At 45.5% G+C, this 18,196-nt stretch overlaps 1 protein-coding gene across 1 annotated transcript; it reads right to left on the reverse strand.

Annotated features, from left to right (window-relative positions):
- Positions 1 to 5,761: 5,761 nt before the first annotated feature.
- LOC144094803 (neprilysin-1-like) lies at positions 5,762 to 17,791 on the reverse strand. Its single transcript, XM_077628695.1, has 7 exons — positions 17,629 to 17,791; positions 16,437 to 16,550; positions 12,303 to 12,584; positions 10,200 to 10,424; positions 9,281 to 9,492; positions 8,536 to 8,679; positions 5,762 to 6,231 (listed from the first exon to the last, which is right to left on the reverse strand). The coding sequence occupies exons 2-7, from the start codon at positions 16,525 to 16,527 to the stop codon at positions 5,842 to 5,844; spliced, it is 1,344 nt and encodes a 447-aa protein (XP_077484821.1). The 5' UTR covers positions 16,528 to 16,550; positions 17,629 to 17,791; the 3' UTR covers positions 5,762 to 5,841.
- Positions 17,792 to 18,196: the final 405 nt, after the last annotated feature.

Here is an 18,196-nt window from a genome sequence, read left to right on the forward strand (position 1 = left end):
ACCCACGCGGGGGGATTGGCCAAGGTGTAGTAGAATAACCAAAGAAGTTTTCATGGAAGATGACGACAAAAGTGTAGCACCAATCGTGAATTTTGAAAAATCAATGAATAAAAACAACAGAACAATATTGACAGTTAAATAACAGACAACATTTTGGTGAAAAGAGAAGAGCTCGTAGAACTTCAAAAGAATTAGCACATCAACTTACCAGTTGCAATTATATAATCATGGAGAAACCCACAAATAGAACCCAATGCAAATCCCTTGGCGTTCGCACCAAACGATAATAATACTGGCAAAGATAAAGGGAGCCCTAACCTGGAGAGAGGGGCCTCCAGGTAAATCTTTCTCTGAAGTGCGAACTTTTGGGCAGTAGAGGAGAAAATGGTCTAAAGATTCAACTTTCCCACATGCGTCACATAGGTTCGTCGGTGTCAACCCACACCTGCATAGATATAAACTCAAACTTGGAATCCTGCACCGCAACCGCGTCATTGTTACCTCGCACAGCCTGGATTTACACGAACGGACGTTCCAATTATATGCTAAGTGCTGATAGTCAGTGGTATTTAGTAAGGGATCTCGTAACCTGGCTGATATATGTAGGAACCGCTGAAACCTGGAAATCGCCAGCAGGCTGAAATTCGGGACGGGATGTCTCAATCCTCCTCTTCGTTCTCAACCAGCGAATGCGGCTCTCGTGCCGCCTCGTGACGCCTACGAAAGCGCTGAAGAGGAAGTGTTTATTTTTAATCCTTTTTAATGTGATAGCGCAGTTCTCAAGCAAATTTGTTTCCGGTATTTATATTAGTGCATATGCGCTGATCCGGAGCTTCTGACCCGAGCAAAGTTGTCTCTTGCAGATTGTATAGTATGTCCGAGAAGCGGAAGCGTTGAGCGGAACTTCCCGCTCATCGTCGCCTTCTAGTTAGTGAAAATCCGTGATTTAGCACTGATTCAAACGTAGTAATCATTTTCTGCCCCCCTTTTTTTTTGTTGCTAAAACGCTCCTCCATGTATCCTTAGATGCCCATGCGTTGAAGACTATGTGAACGACTTGCGTACTCTGAAAAACTAAACATGGCTTCAGCGAAGTTTCGACTCAGGAGTAGCTCTTATGTGTGTTAGAAAGGTGCAGCTACAATGTGCCCGAGTTAGTATCCAAGGAGATGAGCAAGAAAACAAGCAAAAAGGGTGATAAATTGCACAAAATTGGCAGAAACGCGCGCGCTGTGCATATCTTATGTCTGGAATGACACCTGCGGTAGCGTTTCCTCCAAGAAAAAACTGACTGTTCAAGCGGTCTTTCTTGTCAAAGAACCTAAGCACATGGTGTTTGACACGGGCACGGGCAACGTGAAGGCTTAGTTGCTTTGTCTTTCGTACTATCCGTAGAACCGTAGGAGCTTTCGAGCCGTTTGGAACCGTTCAAAACGCGGTGCCCGAAAAGTGGAGAGGCCTTAGGTTACAGCATTTGGAAACAGTGAACCATTTAATCTCCGTCGCGCTCAAGGACAGAAATAGGAAATAAAATTTCTCCAACGCTTAAAGTGTTTGGAGCACAGGCTTTAGTTCTGATACGAGGTAGCCCGCCGCTGTGTTTCTTTTTTTCTTTATTGCATGAATATACACATCAATAAAATATCGTAGTTGCCATGCCCCTTGGCAGGCAACCGTGTCTAATGGACTTTCATTACAGCAAGTTGGTCCATCAGACTCAGTATATCATCCGCATTGTCCTGCTGCTTCAGCACTTCTCGGTGTAGCCTGCTGGACACATACATCTCCAGCGTCGTACGCCTCTTTCCACCCAGTGTCGAGGCTTTGTGCACACAGTAGAAAACTGTCTACAGAATTCTTCAGGGCCAATGGACAAAGAAAGATGAGGTGGTGTCAGAACACCTTTTATTATTTCATGGACATTGTGGAAATAGCGAACCATTTGATCTTTCTTGCACTCAAGGACAGAGTATTAGCAAGCAAAATTTCTCCAACGCTTAAAATGTTTGGAGCTCAGGTTCTTGCTCTGTCTGATACGAGGTAGGCGTCATGGATATATCAGAAGTTGTGGACGCGACCAGAGAGCTGAGGCACGAACTCCCCACAGAATAGGGCCCGGTGTCTCCTACACCTAATAGTAGCAAGGGAAAACCGGTCAGCACAGACAGGATCTGAACGTTCAGTTGGGCGAGCTGGTATATATGCATCTTTTGTAAAACAGCGCGAACAACGTCGGACAAAAACAAGAACGGGCAGCGCTCATCCTGTGTCCTTGTTCTTGGGCGACGTTGTTCGCGCTGTTTTACAGAAGATACAGGATCTAAATCTCCAAATTCAAATTCACCAGACGCTTGATGGTCTGAGCGTGCAGCTCCGAGTCCTGTTCCTGCTACACAGGAGCCACCTAGCTGTCAGCGTATGATCGCGGCAGCTGGACACTCCTCCGGAAGAGTCAGTAGACGAGCCGTAATCAGTGGATGCGTTCCAAGGCAGCGAATTTGTCGATAATCCTTCGTCGCTGAAGCGCAGCGGTGTACCGAGTGTGGCGACAGCTTCCAGCGTGCTTGTGGTTTTGTTGGCTGTCAGCGTGCGTTCGACAAACACGCTCAACCCAGATTTATCGGTCGAAGCCTTGGCAGCCTCGGAAAAGGGCATGGACAACAGCGCACCTTTGTGGTGTCCTGAAGATGAGGAGGCGTGGGTGGGTGGTGACGACATGGAGAAATCTCGTGCGGAGGTGACGGTAAATTAACTTTGAAAAGGGTTGGCGACGTCTGCCTTATAGGCCGCTGGTTCGCAGACGGGCCACCCTATTCCAAGGGTTGTCATTTAATGAGACGGCCACCGAAAGTAGCCAGCGTGGCGGCCTTTGAAGTCGCCACCGTTAACGTTAGGTGTATGCGCAATCGTCTGTTATTAGTTGAGACACTTCTTAGGAAAACAAAGCGTGAATGTGGCAGCCATCCAGGAAACCAAGCTGTCTTCTGATGAGGAAACGGAAGCAGTTCTCGACTCAATTTTACCAAAATATAACATTGTGAGCAGCTACTCGAGACGTTTATCTGGAGGGTGTATGTCGTTCTTGGACAGCGCACTAGGCATGGCGTACATATCGTATTGCATTGGGGATGAATGGCGACGTCGAAATTTTAAGCGTGCAGTAGCGAATTATTTGGTTTCCTGTGCCTGTAATACTAGCGATATAGAAGGCTGTTCTTTCTGTCAATGGCCGGCGATTTTTGGGATATTCGGTTGTTTTTGTAGTGATGAGGAACTAGCAGTGCAGTGACTTTATAGCGGTTGCACTTATACATTTGGGATGGGAATACAGCTTTGTGTATTGTGGACAATAAAAATTGCTAGCATCAATTTCACTCACTTTCATTGTTTCTTTAGTGCTCGGCTAGACAGGATTCATGTTTCTGCGATACGTTATCCCGTGTGTTTGATTATTGCTTACGGGCCACATTCTTCATTTTTCATTGTATACTCTGCCCACGAGTGGAGCTGCGAAAAGTGAATAACTGTCTCATAAAGACTAGTTTCTGAACGCGCTGTAATTACTTCTTTGAAAGACACATGGAAACACGGTGATTTCTGAACTCTTTAAAAATGGGATTTATTTGAACAGGACACCAAAACTTGGCTATTCAGGCAATAATCATTTTCCTTGAGCAACATCACCTTCGTGAGCTCGGGCACACCTTACCTGGGCTACATGAGCTTGAGAGGATTAGTTCAGGCGCATATGTACAAGAGATCCACAACGTAAAATTACATCTGCAACAGTTTGCCGCCGAAATAATGGGGCCGCAGTAAGGTGCAAATCCCGCAGGTGCCACGATCAGCAGCCATCTGTCGGTTGTCAAATAATGAAAGGCAGACTGCTCTTGCGAAGGAAATATTCAGTATGAAAGCTTCACTTAAAGCCACGTACCCAGTACCCTTGTTGCTTTTTTTGCTTGTTATTGGCACCTCTTTGGGGGTTGTGTGGACAAAAATGGAGGATTCAATTTCATTTGCTTGCTCGAAGCTTTCCCTCGACTCGACGGTCAATAGCTTGTTGTAGGGGCGGGGCTTATCACTGTGGATTAAATTAAATCTGCAATTTCTGATCAGCAGTCTAGGGAATCTTCTTGCACGAATGGTATTACTAGCAAGTTCTATGAAAAAAAAAATCACATAGCTTCAAGCTTTTCTTGGTAAACGTTTTACAAGCATCTTAAGACTCTGTTTTTTGCCTCCAACTTTCATTCACAGACGCACTATATCGATTCGTAAAATCACAGACAAGAATCGGCTGACGTTTTATGAAGGATATTGCGCAATTTTCCTCTGTAATATCGATTAGAAAATATTTGATAAGTTGTTTGTTTTCGTATGCAGTTTGTTATGTACTTGCTCACATCAAGTGTTTGATGCTGCACTGTTCAAACCAATATCTAACTGGCGTTTCAGGGAGGCCGGCCTCTAAATTTTAAGAACATGGTTTTTGAGGTAAAGGGAAGGTTTTGGTGGAATATAGTAATACCAGTGTTGGCTGACGCCAAAGCATAGAATAATCATGTTAACTATTACCGATAGGCGCCTTAGTGCAAATAGAGATTTGTAACCGGCCCTTTGTAACAATACTATCAGTTTTTCGAACAAAAAATGCGATTGCCCTCCCCGCTGTAGCTCAATAGATTTGGGCCATTTCTCGCGCCATTCAAAAACCGCGCGCCTGCGGGAAGTGCAGAGCGACGTCCATCAAACTGCACCGCTCCGTGGCGACGTACCACGTGACAATCGCTGCCCCGCTTGCGCTGGAGCAACGAAGTAGCGAGGAGAGGAGAGCACTGCAAGCGCGGGCAGCGATCGGCACGCCGTATGTGGTTGTCACGTGGTGTGAAAAGTAGGGCGGCCACCTCTACTGAAGCAGGGGAGGCTACTTTGACATGACTGAGTCAGGACATCTGTCTTTTGCTGCATTCAAAAAATGGCTGGCGGCATAGCATTGCTAAGGGTGAAATATCGTGCGAAAGCTCAGTTTTTTGCAGGTAGACACCATCACCAAGCACTGCACATACCTGAAAGCGCGATTGAGGCGTCCACTCACCCGGGAAGCCAGTTATGCACGTCTTCAACTTTTTCATCGTCATGCCAGCTTACCAAATATACAGAGGTGGCCTATGCTCCAGTGCCCCGTTTCTGCAGCAGAGTTGCCGAGGCCAACGTGTATTGCTTCAGTGCAATATTTCTGCCACAACGTTGTCCGCGCCAACGCTTGTAGCACACATCTTTGTGTCACTACTGCCACATAGCTCAAAGCGCGAACAATAGTTTGATATTATTATAATAGTTGATGTAGACGACGATGTGCAGTGCACAGCACTCGTGTTTATTTGCAGTATAACACGGGGAGTATTCGTCCGCGGCGATAGCTTAGTGCACGGGTTCGAATTCGAGTCGAGGAAATTTATTTGAGGTATTTTTATACATTTCACTTGGCCCAAGCTTACAAACACCGCAAACTTAAAAACTTCGCGAGATCTTGCTCTGGGTTTACCCACCAGAATAATAATGCTTACGAACTAATAAACTGAGGGTAGAGACGATGCCTGAAAGTTTAGACCACTGTCCAACTCCTTTCTTCAGGACATATTACCGACCTTACGAATCATCGTCCTCGCCAGTTCTAGATGCTTCTTTACCGGCGCGTTTATTGTAGAGGTGTGCTTCGCACTTAAATGAGTTACACTGGAAAGAGTAAAGCCTGCCGTAAGCAGCGTGGATTAAACATGGCGCACTGTCGGAGGAACAGAACAGTTTTTGTGAAAATGCATCAACGCAAATGCGTTTTTACCAGAACCTGCATTTTAGCTCAGGATTCATGAAAGTCCCGACTGGACAATGGAAGGCGTCTGCGAACTCTGGCATGTTCATTAAAGGCACCACACAGCGAGCCCAGTTCGGAGAGTAGGCCAGAGTGGGGTCGCGTTCGCGCGGTGGGGCGTTAGGGTCGCACATCTTGGCGCAGTGGCCGATGAAGAACAGCTGATGATCGGTGAAGCCAGCGAAGTTCGCAGGGGTGTTGGTGACCTTGCGCGTATTGACGATGCCATGTCGCGAGGCTCCCGCTTGCCCTGTCAGGTTCGAGAAGGCGTCGAAGGCAGCGCGCGTTCCCATGACGTCCGCCAGGTCTTCGGAATCGAGCCTCGGGTCAAGGATGAGCGCACGTTTCCTGAGCGCCTGGACGCAGCGTAATAGACACGCGCTGCACGACTCAAGGAATTTTCTTACGTCGCGGAAAACTGTTATCGTATTTGGAAATTTGTGGCTCTTTGTGGCTCCCAGAGAAGTGAACTATGCCAAAAATATTAAAAAAAATTTGCTGTGGCTTAGCACTGGTTAAACCTGGAGTGACCGATAGCTACAGCCAGCCGAATGGAACTTGCTCAGTTGAATTGCAAAGTCAGTCTTTCGCCGCTCCGTTTCGTTTGGCGTTCCTTCTTCATCTTTGTCCCACTTGACACGGCGCATGTACACAGCTGTTGATGCTCGGTTTCAGCGGCACTCCGGGCCGCCGGCAGCAGCGGCTGCCCCGCACCACGTGGCTGGTCACGTGACCAACCACGTGGCTGTGGCGTGGCTGCGCCGCCACCGTCAAGTGCCGCCGCCATGGTCACGTGCCACTGCCACGCTGAAGGCTCGAAATGATACCGTAATGTAGCTATCACTAAAAAAAAAGAAACAATACGGGCAACTTTGAGAGACAAAGAGAACAACGTCGGTAACAGAACTTGACTGGATTGTATTTTTTCGGAAAATAAGAGAAAGTGGACTCTAGATGGAACGCATCGAACAGAGAATTGAAGTTCCGTTACTGATAAGAGGAGCATACTCCTAGAGTAAGAAAATGTAGGACTCGAGGAAAATTGTCATGGGGGAGATAGATTGGGGAATTTAATGACACATACAGGCCCTGCCTTGCTCACTGAAGGGGTATACACTGGGAAATCCCTGGAAGAGGTCTTAGCCAAGTGGCGGATATTAGCTTTAAGACTTAGTGCTGGGATAGTTGGTTAGACATTCTTTGAAATAGGTTAGAGCCAAAAATGACGAAGACAAGGCGAGAGCGCTCTTCTGTGTCGTGGCGTCGTTCTCTCGCCTTGTGTTCGTCTTTTTTGGCGCTAACCTATCTCAAAGATATAAGCTGAATCACGGTGATAGTGATGATGAAACGCCGCAGTGCACCAAGAACGATAAAATGGGAGCACCGGAAAGCATCAGAAGTCAGCGGCTCATTTCATTAACTCCTTAGTCGAACGCTTATTTAATTAGGAGGCACCATGAATGCAAATACAATGCCCAGACAACGAAATGCACAAAAAAGGCGCTTGTAAACGCCAAAAGCATGGACAGGTGTGAACACGCGAGTGGGCCTAGGAAACGAACAGCAAACTCAAGAAAGCTCCATTCTTACTAATCCGCTATGAAAAAAACTGGCAGTGGCTTAGCTTGGCTAACCCTAGAATTCAGCGAAAAGCAAGGACGTTTGCTAAGCGTCTGAGGTTCATCCATGGCAGCTCCGCTACACGCTGGCGACAGCCGTTCTGTATATACCCACACGACCACGTGGCTATGACGTGTATCAGGGGGTATTCAGACACCTCCATCGGATGTCATCACATGGCTTCACATCACTCCATCGGATGTTCTTAAGGTCAAAGGTCAACTCAAAGGCCAGATAATGTCAAAGGTCAGAGGTCAAAGGTCGACTAAATGTCATGGGTGAAGGTCAATGGGTTAGACCTCATAACTGTACCACATATGCTCATACATGACAAACGTGGTTGGGATGAAGGTCATTCAAGGTCCTTCTCAGGCCCACGCGACCACTGCTTTACCTAGCGTAGTGAAGCTTTTCGCTTCAAAAGCGAGCCTGCCTTCAGGGGATATTACACAAATGCATAAGGGCGAACCTTGGATTTATTCTTTTGTTCTGTCAGGAAAAATTAATGCCAAATGCAGACGCTTCTTGCAAGAAAAAGCATGGCAAACAACTCACAAATCACATCTGCAAACTTGACGATACAGTAAGAACGCGTCATGTTATGCAGTCACCTCACCAAAAATGCAAAGTAGTAGTAAAACCACAGTGCTACAGAATCGTCAGAACAAACACCTAAACATCGAGGGAAACCACACACCACCTGCACAAGTATAGCTAATATCTGGAAGTGGCCTCCCTACCGATGTTTGTTTCCCTGCACCGGGTCTACTGTGTGCTTATCCCAAGCAGTCGAAGCCGACGTTCACCCCCGGCCTGAACACTGAAACCGACGAGAAATAGTTCCCTTGCAGAAGCGGGTCTCTCATCGGACAGCGTTGCGTACTACCCTGTTTGGACGCAGTTTGCGCCTCATCAGGCTTTTCTAAACCTGATTAGATGTGCAAATCTGTTTCTAATCACACAATCATTTCCTTTTATGCCCTGATGTAATAAACGCCACTTAAATACAAACCAAACTGTTGTTGGGTGCGATTGCCTACCTCTCGATGCATGGTCCGGAGACACCCGGTCTGTTCGACGTACTTGACCGTAGCCTGCTGGGGCCACCAGTCGCTTGACGCGCCTGTCTCATCAACGCTTCTGCCCGCCACGTCGAAGGCGTGCATCATTTCGTGACCAATTATCTGCGTCGTGGAAGGAAATGAAAGCAGCGTTATACTGTTTAGTTCTGTACGCCATGACACGGTGCCTATAGATAGCATAGCGATGAGTGGTTGGAGTATATAGATAGGGAGCCAGATATTGTGGTATGTTCAGGAGGGTCAAGAACAGAGCAGAGTGGGTTAGGGAATGAACGGAACTTAATGATATCCTATCTAGCATAAAATGGACACGAGCAGTGCGGTGGAAGTAAAGCAATGGATTGCAAGAGAAAGTTAACGTAGCAAGGGGCACATATGGTCAGGTAATCCGATAAGCTCACGAGGCTTGCGGAGATAAAATGGCCGCAGCTGGAACATGACAGTGTAAATTGGAGATCAATAGAGAAGGCATTTGTCTTGTATGCAGTGCACCTGAGCTGCCGCTGATGAAACGTGAAAAGAACGTGTACAACGCTCACATGGTATGTGTTTTATTTCTACTTCAACGACCTTTTTTACTCAAAATGTTTGCGATTGGTCACATAAACACCCTGTATCGAACCTTCGGAACCAAATGCAGTAACGTGTTGAGCATGCATGCAAATTTTAATGCATGAAAGTGGCTCGGGTTCATAAGTTGTACCTGTCCAATGCCACCGTAATTGAATCCGGCGGATGCCCCGTGATAGTAGAGCACGGGCTGTAGAAGTCCACCCGCCATGTTGACGATGTTGGTCGTGTAGCTGTGCATTGCGTTCACCGACCCCAATGGGAAGAGAATCTGGTCCTGGTGCCGCATTTGGACGCGCCGCAGGAACCGACTCGCATTCAACCAGGACAGCAAGAAACTGCTTCCTGCGACAGATCCGCGACCTTCCTTTCTTTGAAACTCGCGAACGCTCACTCCCAATCAATCAATCAATCAATCAATCAATCAATCAATCAATCAATCAATCAATCAATCAATCAATCAATCAATCAATCAATCAATCAATCAATCAATCGGTTTATATAATTATTTAACCGTGTGATCAATCAACAAACCCATCCAATGAATAATTCAGTCAGTCAATCAAACAATCAAACCTTCAATGAATGAATGACTCAACCAATCCGTTATTCAATCAATATAAATTAGCTAGTCAATCAGTTCTAGCGGCGAACTAAGTTTTAAGGTTTGACTTGTACTCTCTGCACTGAGAATTTAGAAAAGCTTCCTTTAGTAGACTGAATAAACGATGCAGTCAATCGAATTAGGTCATCGATGCCGGCGATCGTTGGTTTCCCAAGCGCGGCTGCATAAAGGAACTCATCCTATAACTTTAAAAAGCCTAAATCTGGCGAGATAATAGTTGGATGCTGAAAATTTTTCGCATGCTTCGATATCATTTGGGTACTTTCCAACTCACGTGACTTTCTTCGCCGCTGCGACCTTGAGAAAGAACTCACTCCTTCAAATCGCGTCACTTTGTCCGCTCTTGCGAAAAAAAAAATTGATGTAAGCCGAAACGGCGATGCCCGCACAGGAGCAACAATGATATTGGAAACAGTGCAGTGCAAACCTGCTACGGCGACATCTGGCATCTCTGCGTAGAACTGCTCAAGCGCGGCGAGGCTCGTCAGGTTGAAAGGGAACGCAATTGTGAGCTTCATTGCTTCGGCCTTCTTTCTGGCGACTTTTCCCGAAGCGGCAGGGAACCAGCTGGACGATCCCACGGTGGTCACGATAGTTTTTTGCACAAGGAAGCCCATGTACGTCACCTCGCGAAGCACGTCGGGCGTTATCACTGCAATCAGCGGGGGAAAAGATAATGAAAATTAATCGAATAAAATCGCCTTTATATAACACGTGAAATAGGGCATCCTAAATTAATAAGTAACCAACCTCAACATGCGCCCCTGAAGTGCGCATCCTGCCAAAAGACCATAAATAGACATCGCTAGGCCTATAATAATGAAGAACGCTGAAGTTTTGTACACTTGTTGAGGCTTGCTTCGTAGGCGAAGTCCCAAAGAGCGCGCTTACCCGAACTGGGGGCAGACTGCCATTCCTGCTTATATAAAAGTTTACGACATACTTGCTTCATTTCTGTCGCAAGGAATGGGCGTTAAGAGAGCCCAAACGGCAGTTAGCTTGAATCTTAACGTTCTCGAATACATGTAAGGCATCTATTGCGCCCTCAGCGATGAATGACGTGACTGCCTTTTTGACAGGAGGAAATCAGTACTCTGTCATGCTCTCGGGATGCCGTTGAAGAATGCCTATGCTGCTTTCTGTGTAATTTTCAGACTGGGAATGCGTTTATAAGTCGTTCTATTTTTAATGCGAAGGGGGACATTGCAAGGCCTGGCATTGTTCCTGGCCGCCATACGTAACAGTGAGCCGAAGTGATTATGGGAAAAGAGCACACACAACCAAGGACTTAGACCCGCGCTTTGGGGTCAGAATTCTGACGTATTAAGGTTACGCCAAGGTGCATACATGATAAGTAACCTAGGTATTAAAGACACGCGGGAATGTGGCTCCTTTTGTGTTCGCCCTTCCCGTGAAGTCGAATTCTCTCCGCACAACACAATGCGAATACGTTTTTAATGAATTTGTGCGGAATGAACTGGTATTATGTGCACAAATCAAGCAAGACAAAAATTTGCATAATTTTATGCAAGAAGAACGCGAGATTATAGAGACCTGCCATGATTCTTCGGTTCGGGCTCCATGTTGTGGGTCTTATGACGTACGTTAAAACCCGATAAGCAAACCTTTTGACGTCACTGGTTTGTCGCTTGATGTTGTAGTTCAAAATCTTTTAGTTGAAACATCAGCGTCGATGACCTTTTTTTTTCATTTTGATGGAAAAAAGCGGGTGGAGCGAAAGTAGTAAAAATCGCGCTTGAAAAACGTAGTGCTGTTGCATAGCTTCGTTGGGGTCAAAAGGGGCTGTATTGATCCACAAGAAAACAAAGAATAGAAACGAGCGCGAAATGGCATAGAAACAAGACATGTTGCTTTATGGACGAGCTGTTGCATATACAAAACAGGTTTTCATACGCGCGTCACAAATATTTAAGGTACCGGCTTTGACAACACCAATTGTAGGCAAAAGCTGAGTAGCATTTTCTCTTTAGAACTGAAGTGTAGTGCTGCAGCGTATTGGTATACTATTGCCTTCGGACACTTTTAGCAACACTAAAAATGTCTTTTAAAATAAGGACACAAAAAATTTCTACAAAAACATCAGTATCTGAAAAGGTTTTCTTATGTAGTTCCGTGCTCACTGCTCTAGACGCCAGCATGGCGGTATGATTCGGCAACGAACTGGAACTTCGCTTATTTACAGAACTGAAGCCTTGAGCGTCCATGGCTGTTAGAACTCAGCTTTGAAACAAACCCAGTAACCCGACTGCCTGCTGAAGTAACGGAACGTAGCCGGTGGGTAGTGGCAGAACAAAGAACGTTTATTGCTGGGTGTTGCTGGCTCATAAAGACCGCAAAGGTCACATGACACATTACTGGCATGATACGCGGCACGTGTGAAACAGTCTTGGCTCAAGCTATACATAAGCCTGCGTGCTTGATAACTTATCACGCGTACTTGATAATACTACACCTGCCGTCACAAAGTGAAAAGGAGCATGTGCGCTGTATGCATGAATCAACTACTCACTCCTGTAAATTACGTTGGACACAAGCGCCGCCTCAAGAAAATAGCGTACGTCCTCGTAGCAGAGCTTGTGTGTCTCGGCCGGAGATCGTTTGCGGGCAGCACCGTTGGCATAGGGCGCTATTTGGCGCAGTACGCTCCATGAGACTAGGAGCAGACTTTCGGTGCGATCGAGCTCCTTGAGCATGAATACGGTCAGCCTCGCTCCCAGCGGCTCCAGCATCATCTGGTCTGTCATTCGATAGATGCCGCCACTGTGCGACATGACTATCCTTTTCCATTGGTCTGGAAATGGAAGGAAACAATTTTTGAACAAACTGGTGGAAAAGGAACTAAGGCTTTCTGGAAATAAACGAATTAAGGAGTGAATTAATAATAAAATGTGGTGATATAAACGAACGAAGGAGTGAATGAATGAGCAAAAGAAGTAGTGACTGACCTTGTTGAAAGACTGGCTCATACCGCAGGATGGGGCATAGGAATGATGTGAAACTGGTGTGTGTGTGATGTAGTGGCTGCTAAAGTAAAAGCCAGCAACTACTTTTAAAGCGGGGTTTTATATGTATGGTTGGCGGTCCTTCAGACAATGCGGTAGCTTACGGCTGTATACTAATGATTATGCGCGTGATTAGAGTGGCACTAAATAGGGAGTAGTGATTAAGCGAGTTGCAAACTGCATGTCGGTGAAGGGTGATTGCACGTGAACGATTGTATATTTGTGTCACGTGGCATTGGAGAGTCAAGTGATCTGATAACATTCGCAGAGCGCGTGATCGCGTAATTGGATTTGTATATGCAACTTTTTTTTTCTTGCCTCTCTATTCAGTCTAGGGACGTCAGTACCACACCGTTTTCCCTGTTTGGTAGTGAATGCCGGTGTAGCAAGCCACTGGGATCCAGATGCATAAAAGAAACGATTTCGAATACGTAACGCGCTTTGCTTGCATATATCGTCGGTGGTGGCGAAACCCGTTTTTCAGTTGTCCTCTCTAAAAGTACCCTTTTTCATTGGAACGTGATGCTCTATGGGTACCGGTAGTTTGTTTGTTGTTGTTCGTGGTGGTAGCGTAAATATCCTGGCGGGATTAGCCTTACAGAGGCCTGCCGGCAATTGTTCCGCCTGTCTTTAGTTTGTTCTCACGGTCCGTTTAATGTTGGGGATTGTTTTAAAAGACATATTTTAGCACCATGTTTTTTGAACCACCCAAATAAAGCGCAGTAGTTGATGGCGTGCAGAATCTTTAAGAGCACAGGGTAAGGTAAAAGTAGAAAAAAATCGTTTTTTTTTCTTTTGGAATTTTAGAAGTTCAATTCTTTCTACACATGTTCCATGATCGCACTTTCCTCAGAAAGCCATATTTACGGCTGAAAAACGCTTTTTCCGAAACCAAGTAGTGAGCGGCCACGCCCCCTTTCAGGATTAACGTCAATTTTTTCAACCAAAAAGTCCGCCACCTGATTTCAAAACTTGTCTAAAATCAGCTACATATAAAAAATTGTCTGGCAACTATTGTACACCTCCTCTTTTTTAGCCAAGACAATCCTGAGACGCTTTGCACGTTTTTTCCACGTTTCTGCAACCTTCATGGAGCTGCGTCCGAGTGCTATCCCTTTCGATCAGTATTGTAAATTGTGCCGGTGTTGGTTGCTGCTGATAAGTTGAGATGCCCAGGGCAAAGAAGGCCTTCGTCAGGCGTGAATTTCACGGCAACCGCTACGCTCATCGTGAAAAAGCAAAAGGATGTCCACGACCGAATGAGATCCCGAACGCCGAACGCGCCAGCTCCTCGACATCGAAGCTTTCAAGATTTTCTCTGTGCTTCCAGGAAGAGGATGTGCTACAGAGCAGCAGCCAATATGCCTTAATGGACATGGACGGCATTTGTGCCGCAATTACACAGATTTGTGTGTGCAGAGAGTGCGGTGGAAGTGTTGAGCTCATCGAAATTGTGACAAAACGGGTAGGTGTTGCAATCGTTTACAGTTTGAACTGTGAAGTGTGTAGTGCCGCACAACGATTTGAGACGTCGAAGAAAACTACTTCTGGCCTCTATGAAGCCAACCTCAGATTGGTGTATGCCTTGAGGTCCATTGGTAAGGGAATGGCTGCAGGAAATATACTCTGTGCTATGCTAAACCTTCCTAAGCCGCCGACAAAGTTTGCGAAATACAATCAAGAGCTTCTAGGTCACATCGAAGCTGCTGCTCAGGAGTCGATGAAAAGGGCAGCTGACGAAGCTGTGCAGCTAAATGAGGGGGATAAAGACATCGCAGTTGCTCTTGATGGAAGCTGGCAGAAGCGAGGCCATACTTCCAATAACGGCATAGTCTCTGCGACCAGTGTAGACTCTGGGAAAGTTCTGGATGTGGAGGTTTTGTCTAAACGTTGTCCAAAGTGCAGCATCAAGGGTACAAACAGTGACCCCCTTCATAGAGAGGTGTGCAAAAGCAACTACCAAGGCACCAGCGGTGGAATGGAAGTCGCAGGAGCACTGAAAATTTTCGGCAGGAGTGAGGAGCTTCACGGCGTTCGATACGTCAAATACCTTGGGGATGGTGACAGCAAGGCTTTTATGGCTGTGAAGGCACAAATGCCATATGGTGATTCCGTTGAAATATCCAAGGTTGAGTGCATAGGGCACGTGCAAAAAAGGATGGGCACAAGGTTACGAAGGCTAAAAAAAGGAAACAAAGCAGGAAAACTCTCTGATGGAAAGAGCCTCTCGGGCCGAGGCCGACTGACTGATGCAGTAATAGACAAGCTCCATACGTACTATGGTTTGGCCATCAGAAGAAATGTAGGAAACCTGGATGAAATGCGAAAGGCCGTTTGGGCAACCTTCTTCCACTTATCGGCCACAGACGATGACCCATGCCATGGACTTTGCCCAAAGGGACCTGATACGTGGTGTGCCTTCAACAGAAGTCAGTCAGAGGGCAAGCCATTTTTCCACAAGGAGAGTTTGCCTGCATCTGTCTTGGAGGCTATCAAACCCATTTATAGGGAGCTATCGAAGGCTGAGCTCCTAGAGAAGTGCCTGCATGGGCGAACTCAAAATGCAAATGAGTCGTTCAACCATGTTGTTTGGGAACGCGCGCCAAAGAATGTGTTTGTTAGGCTTCAGACCCTACGGATGGCAACACTGGATGCTGTTCTTTCATTTAATGATGGTAGCATCGCATGGGCCAACGTTTTGAAGGCGTGTGGATTGAACCCAGGGAGCAACACCATCAAGTGGCTGAGGGAAGCTGACCATAAGCGCATGTACTTTGCGGACCGAGCAACACGACAGCTTACAAAAGAGGCCCGACAGTCAAAACGACAAGCCGAAAAGCGAAAAAATGACAGCGACAGTGACTACGAAGCAGGGGGCTATTAAACCAATTACTATGGAGGCGTTTCTGCGAATAAAAAATGGTTTTTCACATCTTTTTTCTCTTTACGCTCTATTATCTCAAAACAGTGTTTTTTTCTTACAAAGGTACCATTATTTCCAATGCCTTTCAAGACAGACGGCTGATTTTTTTTTTTGCAAATATCTACATAAGTGTTGCCAACTACTGAACTAGAATTAAGCAATTTCACGGAGCAGTTATTCTGTTATGAATTTTGAAATGCGCAAAGAAAGGCCAGATTTGTGTGCTACCGGAAAAAATTTTATTAAAAATCGAATTTTCAACACATTTCACATATTCTAGTTCAGTAAAAAGAGCACTAAATTTGGCAAACAATGATATATGTATTATTAGGCTACTGTTATTAGTTAGTGAGAAACATGTACCTCAACATGGCCTAAAATGCATGGGAAGTATAGGGCTTACCCTGTGCCCTTAAGGAAAACAAATTGATCTTTTAAGAAGCTTGAGAAAGAAGCGAAACAATAAGCCCAAGAATGCGACAAGGCACAAAGATTCCGCACGCAAACAACATGCCGCAATGAATGCAAAAATTTGCCACATTCTATTACTTAATGCACAAGATGTTGCCACGTAATGGACGAATTTTGGTAAACATGACTAAAGCAGACAAAAAGTGCAGTCACGAACGAAACATTCATTGGTACCTTGCCTTCACTTTTGCCGCTTCACAATGCAATTACTAGGCTGGCTTGAGAACAAGCCTTTAGTATGTCTCACCGTGGGTGATAACGTTGTTGAGATATCTAGGCACGTCTTCGACCCGAATAAGATAGTGTGATACCTCTTGTTTCTTCTTCATCTTTTTCATATCGTTCAATAGAAAGTTTGCAACTGAAAAGAACGCATGGAGAGAAACAGGGATAAGAGTAATGTAGATCATCAAATGTGTTGTCATAGTGCTTACTTTCGGCTTGACAGCTGAATCGCAGTAACCCTATCAGTATTCTTTCAAAATACTACCGCGGCATACCGCGACTTCGAAACGTTCTTTTCACGTAAAAATTTTATTTCGAAGTCTTAGAAGTTAGCACTTCTGCTTTCAGTAATTATAGCCAATTACAATGTGACCGAGACAATGGCTTCCAGAAGATGCGCACTCATTAGAAGGTTAGGGTCTTGTGTGAAGCCTACCTTCAAATTATCCTGGCGGGCTTCAAAGATATGCCGCCGTTTTAGACACTATCATGCCCTAGTTTGTGTGGACTACTTCAGCTTTCATTATTTTCGGCAGTTTAAATGTGACCGAGACAATGGCTTACAGAAGATGCACGCTGATCAGAAGATTAGGGTATTGTGTGAAGCCTACCTTCAAATTTGCCAGGCTGGCTTCAAGATATACCACCGTTTTAGACACTATCGGGCCCTATTTTGTGTGGACTCATAACTATCTAAAGGGAATAAACGAAGACTGTTTAAATGCCCATTGCATCAAATAAATGTAGTATTTTGCATCATCAAAATGCCATGCATATTTGTGGTGGTAATGTGTGTGGTTTATCTGTATAAACGAGATCCACAAAAAACAGCAATGACAAAACAAGCGCCACTCATGTGATTTCGCTTCTAAAGGTAAGTTAATATAGACGTGCACGAGGCATGCCCAATATGTAAAGCAACGTACAGTTGACGCTGGGCTTCTTTGAAATGGTGACGACATACGATAACGTACATCACTGATCATGTGGTATGCAGCAAGAACTTTATATAATGTGTTATGTATAAGGCTTCCTTCCAAGAGAGTCGCGTAAATATTGCGTAATCGCTGTGGCTCTTCGACTACACACACGTCACTGGTTCGGTCGTTATGAATGCGCACCGCTTCTATTGGTCTTTACGTTCGTAACATTCATAAAAGAACGTTTCGGAAGAAACGTGCGGACTGTAATGTAGTGGCATAGTCACCACTGACTTTTCGTTTCCGCGCTGGTGATGTTTGCCTTGAGTTTTTTGATGAAGGAGCCATCTTTCTTTGGGAAAAGAAAACTCAGGTTCCCTTCGACCAAACTCTCGTAGGATTTGTTTTTCACGTGTTCTTCGTGATCTCGGTACCACTCGTTGTCGACGCTACTAAATGCCATCTGAAAAAAAGAAAAAGAAAACATGGTGTTATCTCAAGCTAGTGGGGTTTACCTCTTTTGGTACATTTCGCAGCCTCTGTATTCATTCCTTTTATGTTGACATAAGTGACTTAACGTGTATGGTTCAGCTGGAATCAAACTGCCTCAGGTTAATTGATATTTGAAGAACTAAACCGTTCATAGTTTTCCTCCTTCCTGCTGGATAAGCAGCAACAACCACAGTCTTCATGCCGCCACGCCCCCCCCCCCCCCTGCCCTTCCCCCCTTTTCAAGGAAACGTTCACTGCGATACCCAAATTTATGGTCTGAATCCTAACAGCACGAAGGACACATTCTATGAAGGTCCCCAACAAGAAGATCGAACTAGACTGCACAATTGCTGCACCGTTTACTTCTACT

This window comes from Amblyomma americanum, chromosome 6, assembly GCF_052857255.1.
Source record: "Amblyomma americanum isolate KBUSLIRL-KWMA chromosome 6, ASM5285725v1, whole genome shotgun sequence".
Lineage (NCBI taxonomy): Eukaryota > Metazoa > Arthropoda > Arachnida > Ixodida > Ixodidae > Amblyomma > Amblyomma americanum.